Here is an 18,869-nt window from a genome sequence, read left to right as displayed (position 1 = left end):
TCATTGTTCTTACCAGGACAGCATGTGTGACAGTGTTGACTGGTGCCTGTGGAAGACAGGTAGATTTGTTACAGCATATGTGTGGAAAGAGGATTTGCTTTTGAGTAGGGAATTTGAAGTTTCCAGAAACTTCCATGCCAAATTTTGTATTTTTTTTAATCCTTGTATCCTATGAGACCATGAAGAAGCACAAAGTGGGCTTAAAAAATTAAAATAAGTTTGAATGAAACTTCCAAAGTGTCTCAGTGATTTATGGACATTAATCTTATTTGGAGGTTGCTGGGACTTGTGTACTCGAGGCATAAGTAGATGTTTGCCAGTCTGCCCGTGTGTCATCTTTTCAACTCCAGACTTATCATTGTATGAGAATTCAGCCCCTTGGTTAACTTCTACCTTGTTTTGTTTTCCCTCTTCAGACAAGTGAGAGAGAGACTAAAACAGCAAGTTATTGAGATGAAAGAGAAATTTCCAGGCTTCAGACCAGGACTCGCAATTTTGCAGGTATTGTTTCCTTTAATGACAACTACAGACAATCTGTGTTGCTTTGCAATGGTAAGTGCACAGCTGATGAGCTTCATCAAAACTGACTTGCAAGTGGTAACATTTTATAAGGAGCAGAAGAGCAGAGTTTCCTGTGGGATGGTAACTCAGTTCTGTGATCTCTTTTCCCCAAAAAACAGGGCCCAGAAACATTCTGGGGATTTGGGGTTGGTTGTTTTATTTTGGGAGGGGTTTTTTTTGTTTGTTTTCTTTTCTTTTCATCAGACCCTTGCAGTTCTCTGTGCATCATGTTTGTGACATGGTGAAAGCAGGCTTCTTGCCTATTAAGAAGAAAATACGTGTAGACTCTATTCCAGGTCTCTGCATTTGGACTCTATTCCAAGGCCCAAAGCTTGTCAGCTTTCGAAGATGTGTTTGTGCCAGGAGTCTTTGAAATGGGGTGTTTACTAAGGGATTTGGTTTGCTGTTACATCAGAACATGGAGAGAGAAGGGGGGCAGGGAACCAACCTAAACCACCTTTGGCCAGAAGACTTTGAGTGCAGGGGATATGACAAAATCCCATTGATGAGTTTGATGTCTGTCAGAAGTGTGAGTAAATGCTAGAGTCTACACAAAACCACTTGGGGAGGGAAAAAGCACTCATAAGTACAGGGTTTTGGCCTGTGTTTGTCAGAATTAAGGTGATTATGGTTTTTTTCCCTTGGAACTATGAAAAATGGAAGCTCTTTGCACTTAGATCAGAAGGTGACTAGCAGTAGCAAATGTCATGTCACAGGAAGGAACTGTGTGGCCACAAAAAAACTGATGGACTGAGAATGGCTGCTGAGAGAAGTGGCTTCTGTGTTTATGCAGTATTTTGGGCTCCTGAAGAGCTCTTTGGTGCCTGTCTCTGGGTTCCAGTGCTAAGACCACTATAGTACACAAAGACCATGCTCCTTTTCAGTGCCAGGAACAAATTTGTATGGTTTTTTTTCTGGTTTTCTTTTCCATTAGCTTTAAGAAGGTCATATCTACAGAAAACTTATCTTCAGGTGTTTAAAAGGAAGCGGGAAGGTCTTTTATTTAAAATTTAGTAAGGGATGCTTTGATGGAAGTTGCTGAACTGCTGACCTGGAAAACTGTCTTCAAAAATTGCTGTCTTGTAGTGTTATTGAAGTTTTTTCTTAGTTGTGCTGTGTTCTGTTCAGTCCTGGCTTGTCTCAGAGTTCTTTACAACCTGTTTGCTCTCTGGCTGTCTGACACTTTCAAAAGCTACCAAACAGTCTGGGCTTGGATTTCATCTCCCAATACTGATATTCTCAGCTGTCTATTTTTCAGTTAGCTGGTTTTGATGTGTAGCACCCCATGCAATATGTGCTCTTTTCTTGGGAGTTCTCTGTTGTCCTCTGAGTTCAATGAATAAGTCAGTCAATCTTTATTTTATGTCCTGGAGTCAGGAACGTCCTCTTCTGCACAATACATGTGGTTTGTTTGCTGACACCTCCTGATGCCCACTCTTCCTTCTTTTCTGCCCTGTATAAGGCATACCTTTTCCTAAATCCAGCAAATTTTAAAGGGGAAACAGCCCCTTTATCTCACCCTAGGGAAGAAGAACCAGTGTATGCTGGGTGATCAGGTAATGCAGTCATCCCTGCAGCTTGTAATCGGTGTGAGAACCAGGGATAGCTACTGAGTACCAGGGAATGGGGTTTCAAGAGTTTGCTTATCAGCTGTTCCTTATTTGCCCCTCATTTTCTTATGGTTACAAGGAGTTGTAAGGTTACAAGGTTACAGGAACCTTTTAACAAAATACACTGAATGATGCAAGCAGCCTTCTGAAACACAGTTGTACTGTAAGCACCCAATACTGCCAAAAACTACAGGCATTTGTTCCACTTGCTGCTTTCTCTTTGTGCATCACTTTGTTCTTGTTTTTGTTGTTTTTTCTTTGTCAGGAGAATTCTCAAGGTACAAAACAGGAGTGGAAGAAATCTCTCCATTGAGGCACATATATATGCATAAAAATAAGATTCCTGGATATCAAAGAGGCACAACTTTTCTGAAATCCTTAATCAGAAAATTGGATGTTATCAGCACCCGCTGATCATGTTAATTAGCTAGAGATTTAACTTTCTTAGATGAGAAGGCAGGCAGTATTTTCTGCTTTAGAGAGCACTGTGTTTCTAAGGTGTGAATAGTGTTTATGCAGGAGATGAGACAAGTTGTCTTTAGCTGCCTCTTACTTGAAAGAACACTTTCCTGTTAGCTCCAGCTACTTATAGCCTCTATCAGTGTGTTTACAGTTATTCAAGAATACCTCTCTCTCCTTGGTGTAGCTCAGAGGAAGCGAAGGGAGCTAAGGGTTAAGCCTGTCTGAGCCTGTCACTGAGTCTCTACTCTGCAGTGTGACTCAACTGTCTTTTCAACCTTAGGTTGGCAATCGGGATGATTCGAACCTCTACATTAATATGAAGTTGAAGGCTGCTGCTGAGGTAATGCTCAAAATCTTAATATTTCTTTTTCCCCTCCTACAGTAGGTCAAATCTGAATATGAAAAAACAAATGCCAATCAAATAGTTCTGTCTAAGCTTTGCCCACGGTGGAGAAACCAGTGTTGGCCTGAATTCCTTCTTAGAAGGAAGTAGTACAGGTGTGTTTACCTGCCACTTGGCCAAGTGGGGTACTCCAGTAACAACTGCGTGGGCTGGTGCCACATTTTGTGTGATCATCTCCTAGGTTACATGTGTTTGAAATGCTGGTGCTCTGTCTTTCCTGACCTGTGGCCATGCATTTATCTTCCCTGAATGTCTTGTACCTGCAGTTGCCTTGCATCTGTCACTGAGTGGTACATTACGTGCTACAGCAGGGCTAGGAACATAGAGGAGTCCCTGTTACCCTAGGTGATAGCTGGCATCTCCTCTGCTGGCCTTTCAAGGCAGTATGCAGTCAAGCCAAGATATTGTTATATCGAGACAGCTGAAGTATGAACCAATCTAAGTAGGCAAAGCACTAATCTTTCTTCTTCTCTTTCATTGATAGTATTTCCAAATAGTAGGACTCTAACCACAGGAACAGGAGATAGAGCTGCTAAGAGTGACAGAATGTAGCTGTGGCTGGCCTGGACTGAGAGCATAGCCAGATCAATCTTTGATGTCAATTCAGAAATCAGATAATTATTTGGTATTCTTGTTTGCAGATTGGGATCAGTGCTAATCACATAAAACTGCCAAACACAGCAACAGAAGCTGATGTAAGTAATACAGCCAATAATTTATAAAAACCCCATAATTCTGGTTTTGAGCTCAGAAGATAAATTTATATTTGCTCTCTCATTGTATAAAAAAAGACTGGTTACAGCAACAGAAGCTGATGTAAGTAATACAGCCCATAATTTTAAAAAAAAAACATAATTCTGGGTTTGAGCTCAGGAGATAAACTTATATTTGCTCTCTTATTGTATAAAAAAAGACTGGTTGCCCATAGATATTAACTCATGAAAAAAGAACTGGAACCTGCTGAGATTTTTTTATTTTTAAAAGAAGATGAAAACACTACAATGTAAAATTTAGAGACTTTAACAGGTATTTTTCTAAAAATAAAAAATACAAGTAATTTATACTCTTGAGTGGAAAAACTAAACATTTTGTGTGTGTCTGCTAATCCAGATAGGATTGTGCTTTTTTCTTTGCATCAGTTATATTTCAGTTTATTGGTCATTATGGTTTTTGGTCTTTACTTGTAGGTCCTCAAGTGCATTGCCTCTTTGAATGGAGACCCCGCTGTCCATGGCTTTATAGTGCAGCTGCCACTTGACTCTGATAAACCCATCAACACAGAAAAAATAACCAATGCTGTTGCACCCGAGAAGGATGTAGATGGGTAAGCTAACTTCACATCTGGAGAGCATGACAGCTACTCCAGATAGAAACTTCTTGTTTTTTCTTTTTCTTTTGAATGGTGATCATGAGGCTGGGAACCTTACTTGGCCTTTATTTTTCCAAAATACAGCTTAAGTAGCATCAATGCTGGGAAACTCTCTAGAGGGGACCTTGGAGACTGTTTTATTCCCTGTACGCCAAAAGGATGCATGGAACTTATCAAGCAGACAGGTAAGGAGGTTTCCATTCATTATTCATGAGTGCAGTAGTGTTCAATAAGAGGAGAAATTATGCACCTTGCGAGGCTGTTTCACATTTAAATGTTTGTTGAAAAGCCACATTTCATCTCTGCCTTTTCAGATAGGAAAAAAGCTAGTTTGAAAGTGGTTCCTTCTTCTGCCCTCCCAGCTCCAATTCCCTATCACACACAACCCAGAAGAAGAATACTATTCTGAAGTACCAGAGCCAGACTTAAGCTGACCAAAACGCTTCAGAGCTGTTTGAGTAAGTCTGTACTAGAATGAATGAACAATGACCTATTTTTACTTTCTCCTTACTTTCTGTGGTGCAGGCGTCCAGGTTGCAGGGAAAAGAGCTGTAGTGGTTGGTCGCAGTAAGATTGTTGGTGCTCCCATGCATGACCTGCTGCTCTGGAATCACGCAACAGTAACCACTTGCCATTCCAAGACCTCAACGCTGGCTGAGGAGGTAAGGACAGGATAGATGCCTGATAGGTTGTAGTTAGCTGCTGCAAGCCAGTGCTACTGGTGCACATTGCTACTCAGTGTATTGCTACTCTTAAGTCATTAGATCCGAGTTGTCTTTCACCTGAAACAGTTTCCCAGTCCTGTTCATTGAATAGTGGTGTAAATACTTCTGTTGGAATAGAGTCTTGATTATTTTTGGTCCTTAATTAGAGGATTTTAATTATAACAATAAAGTTATTATTTTTGTGTTCTTTGGGCAGGTTCTGAGAATTTAATCATCCCTACCTAATCTCCAAGTAGTGGCCTGCAAGACAGCTTATGTGTTTGTTTATTCCTGAAAAGGCCAGGTGGTCTTTTGCTTTAATGGCTGGGAAATGCTAGACCAAATGTTTTCTCCATTTTTTTTTTTCCCCCCCAGTCTATTTTCTATGACTGGGAGTTGGTACCATTTTCCTCTTTATCAGTGAGAGTGACAGAAATAGTGTGTTGCTGTGCTGCCACCTACTTGGATTTGGTAGAGCAATCAACACTGCCAGGCTCTGTAGGCAAGTACTAAAGCTGAAAAGAGGGTAGGTGTATTTGAATATAACTCAGAAGGAAGATCAAAAACACTGCAATGCTTCGTTCTGTTAAGTTGCTGTTCAGTAGACTGTCATTAGGTTGATTAATAATTGAAGTGCTAATTCTTAAAGAAATCTTAAAAATAGTTTTCTCTTTTGAAGATTAAAAGAAAAAATTCCAAGGGATAGCAGCTTCCTAAGCAAACATGAATTAAGCAGTGCAAGAACTGACAACCAGCTTTAGTCAGAGTCTCTAACACCAGCTTTTCAACCAAATCTGTGAGATGTTACTGAGTGCTGTCTGAACGAATATTAGTGCTGAATTACAATCACCTTTCCCTGGAGTTGCATGTAACAAAGTCCTGGACTTAAAAACCACAAGGCAATGCTGCCACAGGTCATGTGCAGCTCAGAGTTCTGTGCAGGGGTTGTTCTTGGCTGCCATCTGATGAGTGCTGGGTATATTTCTAGCATTGAAAACCACAGTTAAATATGCAGGGATATTTGAAGAGAGGAAGATAAGAATATGCAGGCTTTAATTTTATCTAAAAGTAGTCTATGTGATCCACTTGAGAATCATGGAGTAGTTCAAAGGAGGTTGTGAAATGTTGACTAGCAACAGTGCAGGGTAGGAGTGTGAAAATAGGCCATAAATTCTAGCTAGGAATTTGTGCTTGCCAAGGAACTGCTAGCTACCTTTAACTGCTTATGATGTCCTTCCATCCCTTTGATGGCAATGGGTGAGCAAACAATTTCACTGCAATTGAAGTTGCTGAAGCAGTTCTGCTGGTGTGATACAGAGTTGTTTATTTGGCTTTCTTTATAGGTTGGTAAAGCTGATATCCTGGTGGTTGCAGCTGGTAAAGCCGAAATGGTAAAAGGTGAATGGATCAAACCTGGTGCAATTGTAATAGACTGTGGAATTAACCATGTGCCAGGTGCGTGGGTAATGTATAAAGAGTGGAGATGTGTTTATTTGTATATAAATGCGGTTGCTAAGTAAGTACATGGATACTGTTTCCTTGGTGTTCCTAGTCAATGCCGACTTCTTTCTCTTTTAAGTCTGTCTTAGGTAATGATGGCAGCCTCTGAAAGTGCCAGAATAATAAAAGTTTGGTCTGAAGGACTCTGCTAAAGCAGATCAGTGGCAGGTTTGTTTTTGCTTTGAGTGAGGCTGATGATCAGCAGAAGAAAGAGGAGTCCTGTTACAACAGAATATCCATGTAATTTACCACAAGTACATAGTGAAATTGCTGCTGTTGTCACTTGTGAGTGTGCAGCTTTGCTGTCATTACTTTGCACTTAGATCTGATTAAGCTCTTCTATTTGAAATACATAAATGACAAGTAGTCTCTTAAAGTAGCTGTGGATTTATCGAATCACAACATTAACTTCTTAGGCTTGAATGACTGTTGTCTTGAAACAGAGCAGCTTCTGCAAGAGTACTGGTGACAGTGGCTCTAGCATAGAATAAAGTGCTTGAGCATAATGGATTTTAGGGTAGGGTTTCACTTAGCTACTCCTTCATTATAAAGGCGGAACAGACAGTCTGCCAATTTCTGTTTTCATCTCATTTTAAATCCAAATTACTGATATTGAATGATACGGAAAATTAGTCACCATCCAACTATCTCTGTGGTACACCCACAAGGCTTTTAAAAGGTAGTTTTCATAATTAATCAGTCATTTTGTTGCCATTATTTAATGGAATGTAAAGAAATTTCTGTTCAGCACTCTTGTTCCTCAGAGATGACACTGAGTTGCATTTAAAAACATTAGTCCTCCATCTAATTAAAATTAAAGAGTCATCTGCTGTTGCTGTTTGTTGCTTCATCTATTTGTGCCAAGCTACCCAAACTTGGGCAATTTGCCCAAACCCACAGGGTCACCGCTGATTTGCGTGAAGCAGAATGGCTTGGGGTCTACCCCACTAACGTGTTGCAAATAAAACTACCATTGTGTTTCTGACATATGATGGTGTGACCTTTTTTCAGGCTTGATGTGAACTGTGTCTCTGAGGACACATCCCCGTTTCTTCACAATTAGTCTGCCTCAGGCAGTGCACTGAGACCTGAGCTTCTGGTTCAGCCAACCTGGTCAGCGTTACATGGCAATGCACCTCATGGCCTTGTGAGACTCAGAAATCAGGGCTTGATAGAGTGCCATGGGAACTGTCACATTTCAAAATGGTGGGTGCCACAGACTGTTCTGTGGTGTTACGAAGCTGCTGAGTTTTCCTGCCTCTTTTTTCCCTTCTGATAGGTTGCAAAAACGTTTCTTTTGGGAAATCAGTGCCAGAATTGTGGGAATTGCTACAGTAAGAATGGCTGCTGGTTTACTGGCTTCTCCAACTATAGCACTGTACAGATAGAATACTGCTGCTAGCTGTGATGGTGCTTTGAATGTGGTGAGGGGAGAAGTAGCACAGTTGCCATATATCTTACTATAGCTGTAAGCACACCCAACTAGGAGTAGGTGTGAGTTGCAGCTGGAGGACATGCAGTCTCTGGATATGCCTGTACTTTTCAAGTCAGGGTGCCCTATACAGGCAAATCCCAATATGATTTGACATATCAGGACATTGGCTTCATGCAGGCTTGCCAAGTTGGAGTTAAAAAGTTCCAACGATGTAGCTCCATGCAAATACAGTATTGTGCTTTTGAATGGGGGGTGGCCTGTGTACTCCCAAGGCTGACAATTTGGAGGCTAGAGTAGGCAGTTTGGGCACATCTGGCTTTGTGTTCATGTGTACTACAGCTGAACAGAATTTCTTCCAGGTCTTCAAGAGAGAGAGGACCTCCTGAAACCTCTATTAGAGCAGATGAGTGTGTCTTATTCCTTTTCCAAACTGGATTGTATATTTCTTTCTCTCCCCACTGTTGCAGTTGGAAGGCTAGTCCAGCAAATATTTTGGATGCCTGTAGAAATTGCTCTGCTACAGGAAGGAAGAGCAGTGCAGGCAGAGGATATTCCCAGAGATGGCATAGGCTCTGGAGTGTCCCTGTCTGAGTGCTGATGGAGGAAGCAACCCTGTTCAAAGTTCTCCTCTGCTATGGGATTTTGCAACCCCAGCTAATGGGGAACATTGAATAATGGGATATGAGAGCAGCAAAGGAGTATCAGCCTCTGTGGATCTCAGTGCCATGCTCTTCAAACACCAGAGGAGCTAGAAAGATACAGAAAGCCTTGACTTGATGCTCTGTTTATATTTTGATGTACTGGGAATGAAGCTGGTGTTACAGGCCTGTAAGATCAGATTGTGTTGGATCCCTCATGAAACACCTTTCCCAGAAGCAGACTGCCGAGCAGGTGGTCTCATGTTTTCTAGGTGAGGGTCATGTGTGATTTTGTGTCTTTCTAGTCATATATCCACCAGAAACATGTTACAGTTGCGTGTGCATTGGCACAGGTTTGCCTGGGAGTCGTGTGGATATTTCTAGCCCTTGTCTGGTGAAAGTAGGACTGTGAATTAGCTCTGGTCCAGAAGCTGCACTCAAGCTGTCTCTCATTCAGCTGTCTCTGGAGACAGACCAGGATCATCATACCTGTATATTCCATATGTGTAGACATGTCCTTCACTTTTGTCCTTCACTGAGTCCTTGGGTGCTCTCTCTCCTATGTTCCAGCTGGCTGGAGAGACACAGGCAGAGAGACACAGGCAGTGGGAATAGTTATAGTGTCACTGGTTCTCTCTGTAACTAGTTTGGTTTTTTAAGAGTAGTATGATGAACATTGAGAAGATGAAAGTATGAGAAACAGTGGAAAGCATTGCATGTGAGCTTTCCTTTGAAAGAACACTTTAAAGGTGATTGAGTAGCTCCTAAGTTGTGCTCAGTGGTGCTTGGCCTGAGGTGTGGATACAGAGGCAGGGACTGGGGATTGGTTTGGCTTGTGCTCATCACTGTGTCTGTGTAACAGATTAGGCTGTTTGTGTTTGGAGTGCCTAATTCATCACTTGTTTTCTTCATTCTTGGACCTGGAATCTTCCTGGCCAGGGTGGCTGGTAAGCCTCCTTGGCATCCTTGGAAGAAAATATGATCATGTTATTTGCCTTTTGCAACCTTAATTAAACTGGTCCCTAGGCTGGAAGGCCAGATTGGTGTGCAGTTCAGGCAGCAAAGCTGACAGAGGCTGTAGAAACACTGTTTAACAGCTGTGGTGTCGTTCAAGCTTTGAACTTCAGGGAAAAGAACTGTTGCTTACAACACAAACGCAGCAAAACATCCAAGCTGCTAATTGTCAGTAACAATGCAGCTAAAAATTAGTGTTGGCAGGAGCTGCTTTTGTTCCCTCTTCACTGTTACCATAATCAGCTGTTCAGGAGTTTGGTTTATCTTCCACTCCTCCCCCTCACCAAATGTATGTTGAAGTTCTTGATTGTGTTCTGTTCAAACATACACTTATTGTATGCAATATAATATTTCAGTGTAGCAACATTAAAATGTGTCTTCAGGTTTTTTATGCTGCTTAAAAGTTCCTCAGAGTCCTCGTATCAGAAATGAGGATCTGCCATTCCAGGAGAAACTTAAATTTGCTTTTCTTGGTATGCTCTGTCTATCATCAGCCACTTCCTTAGAATACTGCGCTAGTTTACTAATGCATTTTGTCTCTTTCTGTCTTTATGAGTGAGTTTAAAGGTCAGCACTGGGGAAAAAAGTACTATATCTGCTTCTGAATTGTCAAGTCATGTAGTGTGGCAGAATACAGCAATTTTTTTGCTGCAGAGAAAGGAGATTATTCTACTGGAACTCCCTTAAGCTACCTGTGAGGTTTGTTTTGACAAGACTCTGATCTCTGTAAACTGCAGTATTTGCTGGTCCATTGTTAGAATGGGAATGAGTAATTGAAAGCTCAGCACATTCTGTCTTCAGTTTCTGTAAAGGCAGGTGATTTTACCCAATTTTCCTCCAAAATGGAACAGAGCAAATGTAAACCTGGGTTTTTGGAACAAGTTTCTTCTCTCACTTCTTCTAGACCATTGGTTTATATCTCCTTCAAATTGGAAGCTGTACTAATCCTTCAGAGCAATACAGCAGGAGCTGTGAGAGGATGATACCTCTATTGTGCGTCCCATTTGTGATTTATTATTGCATGGGTGTAAGACTTGATCTGTGCTTTGGTCCTCCTGCATTTGTTTTGGAGTTATCTTCAGACTGTCCTATGGGCCACGTGCCACTGAGAAAATACGTGCATCCTCAAGGAAAGGGAGCTCTATTTGGCTGAGGATAAATGGTGCTTAATGGGAAGATATGTTGCATGAGCTGTTGACACTCTTTGAGAGAAATATGATGATAACAGCTTCATCTTGTGATGTTGTTTTAGCTTTTTATCTTTTTTTTTACAGCTGCCTGAGTACTCAGCTTTTGTTTTGTTTACACCCACAGAGGGAAGGACTCCAGCTTCAGCCAGTGCTGCTATCTCTGTTGTTTTGGTGAAATGTGATGTGTAACTTACTTTTTCCTTAAATCTCCAGACAGCACGAAGGCCAGTGGAAAAAGGGTTGTAGGAGATGTGGCATACAATACAGCAAAAGAAAAGGCTTCCTACATCACTCCAGTTCCTGGTGGTGTTGGGCCTATGACTGTGGCCATGTTAATGCAGGTACGTGGGCAGACCATGAGACTGCTGATCATCTCCTTTATATCTGTGTTTGGAGCATGTTGCTGCTGACCATCAGCACACTACCAAAGCAACTGGTGCTTCCTTCTTGCTTTTACGGAGGTCTAATTTTAAATTAGGATTTCCAGTTTCTAGTCCAAACAATTTGGATGCACTTAACTGAGGAAGGTGATGGGACTTAAGGAAATGTTAGGACAGAGAGGTTTTATGTTTGTTTTGGGTTTTTTAGGGCAGTTTCTCAAAACAGTGGGAAACAGGCTTGTCTTACAAAGCTCTGACTGTAATTCTAAAACTATCCATAGGGTGATTGGTTAAAAAGGGGGAGAAGAACAGTATAAACCAGCTCCCTCTGTTTCGTGCTTTACTTAAGAAACTTTACTGGTACAGAACACCTAAAAAAATCCAGCACACTGGGAGGAAGATAGGTAGATATGGTGGGTTGTTTTCCTTTTTAAGATAATTACGAGCAAAATACCATTCTAGATTGTTAGCAAATGCTTTCATCAAAGCACTTTGTGTTAATCCCAAGCTGAGACAGATGGGAGGGGAAAACCTTTCTTTGTTTGTTAACCAGCATGGTTCATACAGTAGTGGTTGCTATAATGCATTCTCATGCTTATTTTAGAGCACAGTGGAGAGTGCACAGCGTTTTCTGGAGAAGTTCCAGCCTGGAAAATGGAACATCCAATATAACCAGCTTACCCTAAAGATGCCTGTTCCAAGGTAATGCTTTCAAATTAAGCCGCTGACACTATTCATGCAGTGTAGTATTCACTGCTGTTCCAAAGCTTTGTGTAATATGGGGTGTACATGTATATAGACCATAGCTGGCACTGAAGTTTGGAGAGAAGTAGAGAGAAAGCCCTGTGAGGCCTTCCAAAGGGAGCAGAGCTAACCTGCAGTTGGTGCTGTGACAGAATTGAAGCGTAGGCTTGGGTCATCCTGATAATATTAAAGCATAAACATGGACTTCCACAGACTCTCTAGACCAGCCAGATAGTTACTGATTCAGCAATAGCAGGACGTTTCTATTTTGGAAAATTTTCAGTCTGACATGGCAAAAACCGAGCATCTTGAAGTAGAAGTTGGTGGTGGCAAGTCCCCAAGGAGCAGCTGAAAAATACGCAAAATACCACAAGGGAGCGTAACACATTGCCTACAAAAAGGCATTCTTGGGTTGGAGGTGGAGGGTATTGGTTGTAGGTTTTTTGTTTTTGTTGTTGTTTTGGGGGGTTTTTGTGTATTTGTTGGTTTGGTTTGGGTTTTTTTTTCGTAAACTCTGAGGCTATGTCTGTTCTAACGTAGCCAGTATCAGTGGGATTGATTAATTTAACTAGGAGAGGTTAAAGCTTCCCTTTTAAAATACAGATTGAATGTTTGTAGCTTATGCTGTCAAGAAGCGGGTAATTTGTGAAAAATCTTTGACTTAAAATTGACTTTGCTCTCTTTCTTTAAGTGATATTGAAATATCGCAGTCTTGCATACCCAAACCCATTGATCAAGTTGCAAGAGAAGTTGGCCTGCTCCCTGATGAGGTGGAGCTCTACGGCCAAACTAAAGCCAAGGTTCATCTATCAGTTCTGAAACGGCTGAAGAACCAGCCAGATGGCAAATACGTTGTTGTTACTGGGTAGGTACTTCCTTGACTGAGGCACTGCTTACTGGATGCCAAGGTGAAAAGAAATGTTATTAGCATGGCTTGTCGTTGTTTTGTCGTTTGTTACCTTTTGGTGAGGTGATTGTATTGGGTGCTCTGGGTGTCAGTGAGTCACACTGTGAAAATCTAGTGGGTTTGGAAATAGATTTATCTCCTGTGGCAATAGTGGGAATGTATTTTAAAATTTCTTTCCTGGAGATGAATTGTTTTACTCTGCAGGTCAAGGCTAAGAAGGGCAGACTGAATCATAGTCAAAGTTCTCCTAGTCTAGTAGCCTGCCTTCAACAAGGCAGTTGTTTCAGAGGAAGGTCTTTGATGGTTATGTGATAATTTGCCAATCTCATTTCAGTTTTGAACTGATGAAGATTAGATGAAGCCTGAGCCAGTCCAGAATTTGAGTTGGTTTTAATTGCAATCACTGGATGACTGTTTTATCTCTAAGTGTTTCGAGTCTCACCGACTACAACAGTTTCAGTGTGTCTGTTCTGGTTTTTCACTGCAGGATAACTCCTACTCCCCTGGGAGAGGGGAAAAGCACCACCACTGTTGGTCTTGTTCAAGCCTTAGGAGCACACCTTCACCAGAATGTCTTTGCGTGTGTTCGTCAGCCTTCTCAGGGGCCAACCTTTGGTATAAAAGGTATGAGCTGTTCTGTTGCTTGCAGTTAGAGTAAATGGAGAAAGATGGCATTCAGAGATTTTATTCTGCTGTGCTGTAATTTTACATAATCCCTGGTCCCAGTTACAATTTTACATCATTCTCATGTCTTTTAAGAGAGAAAAACCTTGGGTAAGTTCTTCAGTGTTGGCTCAAGTGCTGTGCTAGGATTTAAAATCAGCTGCTTGACAGTAGCTGCCTTCTTAAAGCCATTAAGTAAACCCATGTAATACCACTCTGGGCTAGAGGGACCTTTATTTGCATGATTTGACTATTGTGTCTCTGTAGGTGGAGCTGCAGGTGGTGGCTATTGTCAAGTTATCCCCATGGAAGAGGTAATTCTTTATACAAAGCCTCATTGCACACAGAGCTCACAGACCTTGAAGGGACGCTGCAGTCAGATAACTTAGGAAATATTTTTTTATGGCCCGGTGTAGCACTGCCAAGAACTGGATGCTTGATTTCAGCTTTTTTTTAAAACATGACAAAACAGACATGTTTGGTTGTTTCAGAATGGTCAGGGATCTTCATAGACCTGGGAATTCCCAGTTCCCCTGTTCCCTTCCCTTCTCTGCCTTGAATTGCTGCATACCCTTCAGTAAAGTACACACTGTGCCCCTTTTTCCCAGTGCTGAAATGAAGATGATAATGACTTGATAAGTTTAGGAAGCATATTAAGTAGTTCTGTCAGCAGCGGTGGTCACCGACTCTCTGTGAGCTATTTTGATGTATTATGTTTTAGATTATTATGCATTAAATGGGAAAAGGGAAGTTGGGACTAAGTAATACCAAGACCTCAGCCTGTGGGGGACTGGTACTGCAGCACATTTCTGACGTGACTTGGCAACAAGTAGAATCCTGTGTCTGGAGGCAGGGAATTGAAAGGCACGTGTAACACGTGCTCTTGTGCTTCTCTCAACTCTGAAAGTAATTGCCTGTATAATTGTACCTTTGTCTTGTGCACTATGGATTGACACAGGGCAATTCTGGGAAGAAAAGCAGCAATGATCAAAAGGGCTGTTCTTTCCAATTGATGCAGCAAGTCCATAATGTTAAGGAGACAGAATAATGATTTAGTCAGGTGCCAAGAACATGTGTGAATGATAGATGTGACAGGAAAAATAATTTCCCCCTATTTGGGAGTGTTAGTAAGGTGAGCCAAAATACTTGACAGTGTGCAGCACTGGGGGGAAACAGCCCCACTCTTGGAACCAAACTGGCTGCAAGGACTTTCTTTTTAAGTATGACCAGTATGGTATAAATACACGTAGTTTTGTGGGAGTGTTTTAATCAATGCATGTCTCATAAAATTGAAGTATCTGAAGTCACTAGTTACAGTAATGACCTTGATACATCACTGGATATTTCTGCAGGCAGCCATGCAGCTTTCGTCCTAGGAAAAGATTAGCAAGTGAAAAACTTTTGAGTTCATACCGCAGAACCAAGGCATTAATAACTGCTTCTTGTTGGATGGACGTAGAATGAGACAACAACCAGCATTTACTAATTAGGATTTATAATCAGGGTGTGACTAGCTGCATTCTGCTTTTACCTGTTGTGGTGGGTTGACTGTGGCTGAATGCCAGGTGCCCACCAGAGCTGCTCTATCACTCCCCTCCTCAGCTGGACAGCGGAGAGAAAGAACGAAAGGCTCCTGGGTCAAGATAAGGACAGGAAGAGCACTCAGCAGTTACTGGCACAGGCAAAACGAGGAAATTAATTTAATTTATAAACAATCAAAATCACAGGAGGATAATGAGCAAATAAAAACTAAATCTTAAAACGCTTTCCCCCCCACCCCTTCCTTCTTCCCGGGCTTGACTTTACTCCCAGTTTCTCTACCTCCTCCTTGCACAGTGCTGCAGGGAGGTGGGAAATTGGGGTTGCAGTCAGTTCATCACAGCTTGTCTTTTCTGCTCCTTCCTTTTCAGTGGGAGGACTTCTCACACTTCCTTTGCTCCAGTGTGCGGTCCGTCCCACAGGAGACAGTCCTCCATGAACTTCTTCAACATGAGTTCTTCCCCTGGGCTGCAGTTCTTCATTAACTGCTCCAGCATGGGTCCTTTACCTGGGGTGCAGTCCTTCAGGAACAGACTGCTCCAATGTGGGTCCCCCACGGGGTCACAAGTCCTGCCAACAAACTGGCTCCAGTGTGGGCTCCTCTCTCCACAGGGCTGCACTCACAAGTCCTGCCAGCAAACCTGCTCCGGCATGGGCTCCTCTCTCCACAGGCTACAGGTCCTGACAGAAACCTGCTCCAGCTTGGGCTTCCCATGAGGTCACAGCCTCCTTCAGGCATCCACCTGCTCTGGTGTGGGGTCCTCCATGGGCTGCAGGTGGACATCTGCCCCTCCATGGGCTGCAGGGCAACAGCCTGCCTCACCATGGTCTTCACCACAGGCTTCAGGAGCATCTCTGCCCTGGTGCCTGGAGCACCTCCTGCCCATCCTTCACTGACCTCAGTGTCTGCAGAGTTGTTTCTCTCACATCTTCTCAATCCTCTCATCTGGCTGCTGTTGTGCAGCAGTTTTTTCCCCCTTCTTAACTGTGTTATCACAGAGTCGCTTCCACTGTCACTGATGGGCTCGGCCTTGGCCAGCAGCGGGTCCATCTTGGAACCAGCTGGCACTGGCTGTGTCAGACATGGAGGAAGCTTCTGGCACCTTCTCTGGGAGCCACCCTTGTAGCCCCCCCCGCTACTGAAACCTTGCCACGCAAATTCAATACAGCTATCTGGTTTTTAAGACCACAATAGCAAGGCTTCAACAAAATGGTATTGTAAGGTCTTCTGTCATATAACCTTTTCTAATTTCCCCTTTTCATCTTCTTCATTTGCTGCTCTGCTACAGAGGAAAAGGTTTGTTTTAACCACACGTTTTACTCCCCTGCCATAATGCAAGTTTGGCACTATAGCTACAGTGCAGCCAGATAACTCATGTTGACATACCCACTCAAACTGTCTCTTAATGAGATAGAACCAAGGAAACTACTAGCAGTGTCACTGTGTAGTACGTGGTCTACAAGTTCTGCCTACGATACTGTGTGTTTGAGTGGTTAACTTATGCAGAGCTCTGTGCACCCGCAGCTCTGCTCCTAGCACTGCACAAGGTTGCTAGTTTCAATTTAGCTCAGGTATCTTTGTGGGAAGAGCAGCAGCTTCAGTTAATGTCTGTATGAAGCCTGTTGTGCAAATAATGAGAGCAGGTCAGGAGGAAGGTAAAGGAGGAGCAATGCAGATGTGCCATACTGTGGTCTTCTCAGGTGTCAAGGAGCCCATGAGAAATGTTCTCATAAAAGAAAAAAAACAAAAAAACAAAAAAACCCACCTTTTTATTTGGAAACTTCATTCTGGAAGTTTGTAAAATGACGTTAATGTGGGGGAGGCATTTTTCTGTTTGAGAGAAATTCTTTCCTCTCTTCCACATACTGCACTGAGCAATCTCTCCCCCACCACCCTCACCCACTTTAACATTGCTATTAATACTTCTCACTCCATCTGTCTACAATGAATTTAAATAAATGAAAATGGCAGCAGGGTGAGGTAACTGGTAATGTTTTATGTTCTCTAGTTTAACCTTCACCTCACTGGTGACATCCATGCTATCACTGCAGCCAACAACCTGGTCGCTGCTGCTGTTGATGCACGTATATTCCATGAGCTAACTCAGACTGACCAGGTATGATCCTTTCTTATGATGTATTTAGCCCAGCCCACTTTGGCCAAGATGTTCTGGATGTGCCAGCAACGCTAACTACCTCCCTCTTTGATTCTACCAGGCTCTCTACAGCCGTTTGGTGCCTTCTGTCAATGGTGTTAGGAAGTTCTCAGACATTCAGATCCGAAGACTACAGGTAAGTTCACTGGTTTCACACCAGTTTCTGGTTCTGTTCCACTTACTCATCCTTTACGTAGGCAGAGCTATGTTACAGAAACCTTTGTGTTGTCCTGTAGGTCATTCCGCTGGCACTTATTTTTTTACATAAAGTGTGCAGAATTGTGGTAGGCCTTCTTATAGCACAGAAGACAGTGAGGTGCAGCTCCAAGGGGCAGAATCATTGATTTAACTGTCTTTATCATATCCTGTATGAGTAACACAGTGGGAAGATGCAGAGGGGTTAGTGCCCTTTATCCATAGTGTCAATTCAGTGTCTTTAATATAGTTTAAGAAAGGACCAGAATCAGTCTCTGTACCTGACACCCAGTTACTGCTAGAGGTTAATAGTTTCCATGTGACAGCTGTACACATAATGCAGCACAAAAAAGGCAATTTATGAATTTCAGTTAAAAGATAACACAGAAAATTTTTTGTCTTATCCATATTGAGCAACTGTGGAAAAATGGAAAAAATACCTGTCCCTTACATCCTCCACTCTTCCTCTCTCCAAAAAAAGAATTCCAAGTTAAATGAGTAGCCCTGTCATTGAGTGTCAGTCCCTGAGCAGACCACAGCTCCTCTGATCCTCAGAAATTAATGTGAATTAGCGTGTGTCCCTGGCCTCTGAAAAAAATGAAGGTTAACAGAGGAATAGTTTTGCACTGGGCTTGGACCTTCTGGCTAGGAGGACAGCCTGGGGCCTGCTATAATTCATTCCAAGAACAAACATGTTTGTACAATATTCAGTCTGGGTCAGTTGCCCATTTGGATGTGAGGAGCAATAGTCAGAATACTTAGGAAGCTAAAACTCTGATTTATTAATTGGCTATAATGTCTTAACTGTTAAAGAATGTGTGGTTTGCTTCCAGTGCTGAGCAAAGAAGCTGTGTCATATTGCTTAGTGTTCCTGACGAACTGCTGAGGGAACGCTACCTAACCACTCTTCTGGTTATTAAATGTTGAGATGTGAAGGGGATGCTAATACTCCAGAAAGAAAGTATCTTTATGTTTGTTTTTTAAAAATTTATTTATTTCTCTAAATAATGTGCTTGAAGGGGAAGAGAACAGACTTTCTTCTTCCCTGCTGTTCTTCAGGAGAAAAATACGACTTGGCTGTCTAGTTAATTAAAAAAAGCTTGCTCGTTCATAAATCAACTCAATCGTTTTCCTCATTCCTAAGCTTGCGCTGGTATCAGGCTTCTTGAGATAATTCTTCTCTCAATTAAGCAACTTGGCAAACTGCCCATCCTCTCAGTATGTTCAGGATCAGCTTTCTGGGATGCTGACAGCCTTGTGACTGAATTGTTTAATTCTTCCTTTGTGCAGCTGAAAGCAGCGTCTTTAAATACATATGGCTGTGTGCAGTGACCCCAGGCAAACTAATGAGAAATGGATGTAAGCATGTGAGACTAATGATTAGAACAAGGCGTGTAAG

General features: G+C 42.2%; 1 protein-coding gene across 1 annotated transcript in view; it reads left to right on the top strand.

Moving 5' to 3' along the window:
- Window positions 1–420: 420 nt before the first annotated feature.
- MTHFD1 (methylenetetrahydrofolate dehydrogenase, cyclohydrolase and formyltetrahydrofolate synthetase 1) overlaps window positions 421–18,869 on the top strand; it is a 34,650-nt gene continuing 16,201 nt past the window's right edge. Inside the window, exons 1-14 of the mRNA XM_029085953.1 lie at window positions 421–501; window positions 2,914–2,973; window positions 3,678–3,731; window positions 4,224–4,360; window positions 4,490–4,590; window positions 4,931–5,067; window positions 6,453–6,564; window positions 11,100–11,227; window positions 11,871–11,968; window positions 12,702–12,875; window positions 13,405–13,541; window positions 13,848–13,894; window positions 17,129–17,236; window positions 17,337–17,411. Of these exons, the coding sequence (XP_028941786.1) occupies window positions 454–501; window positions 2,914–2,973; window positions 3,678–3,731; window positions 4,224–4,360; window positions 4,490–4,590; window positions 4,931–5,067; window positions 6,453–6,564; window positions 11,100–11,227; window positions 11,871–11,968; window positions 12,702–12,875; window positions 13,405–13,541; window positions 13,848–13,894; window positions 17,129–17,236; window positions 17,337–17,411 (1,416 nt within the window). The 5' untranslated portion in view covers window positions 421–453. The remainder of the gene's footprint in view (window positions 502–2,913; window positions 2,974–3,677; window positions 3,732–4,223; window positions 4,361–4,489; window positions 4,591–4,930; window positions 5,068–6,452; window positions 6,565–11,099; window positions 11,228–11,870; window positions 11,969–12,701; window positions 12,876–13,404; window positions 13,542–13,847; window positions 13,895–17,128; window positions 17,237–17,336; window positions 17,412–18,869) is intronic.

The sequence above is a fragment of the Antrostomus carolinensis genome, unplaced genomic scaffold, assembly GCF_000700745.2.
Source record: "Antrostomus carolinensis isolate BGI_N321 unplaced genomic scaffold, ASM70074v2 scaffold787, whole genome shotgun sequence".
NCBI classification, from domain to species: Eukaryota; Metazoa; Chordata; class Aves; order Caprimulgiformes; family Caprimulgidae; genus Antrostomus; species Antrostomus carolinensis.
Note: the sequence above shows the minus strand (reverse complement) of the source record. Positions and strands in the feature narration are given on the sequence as shown.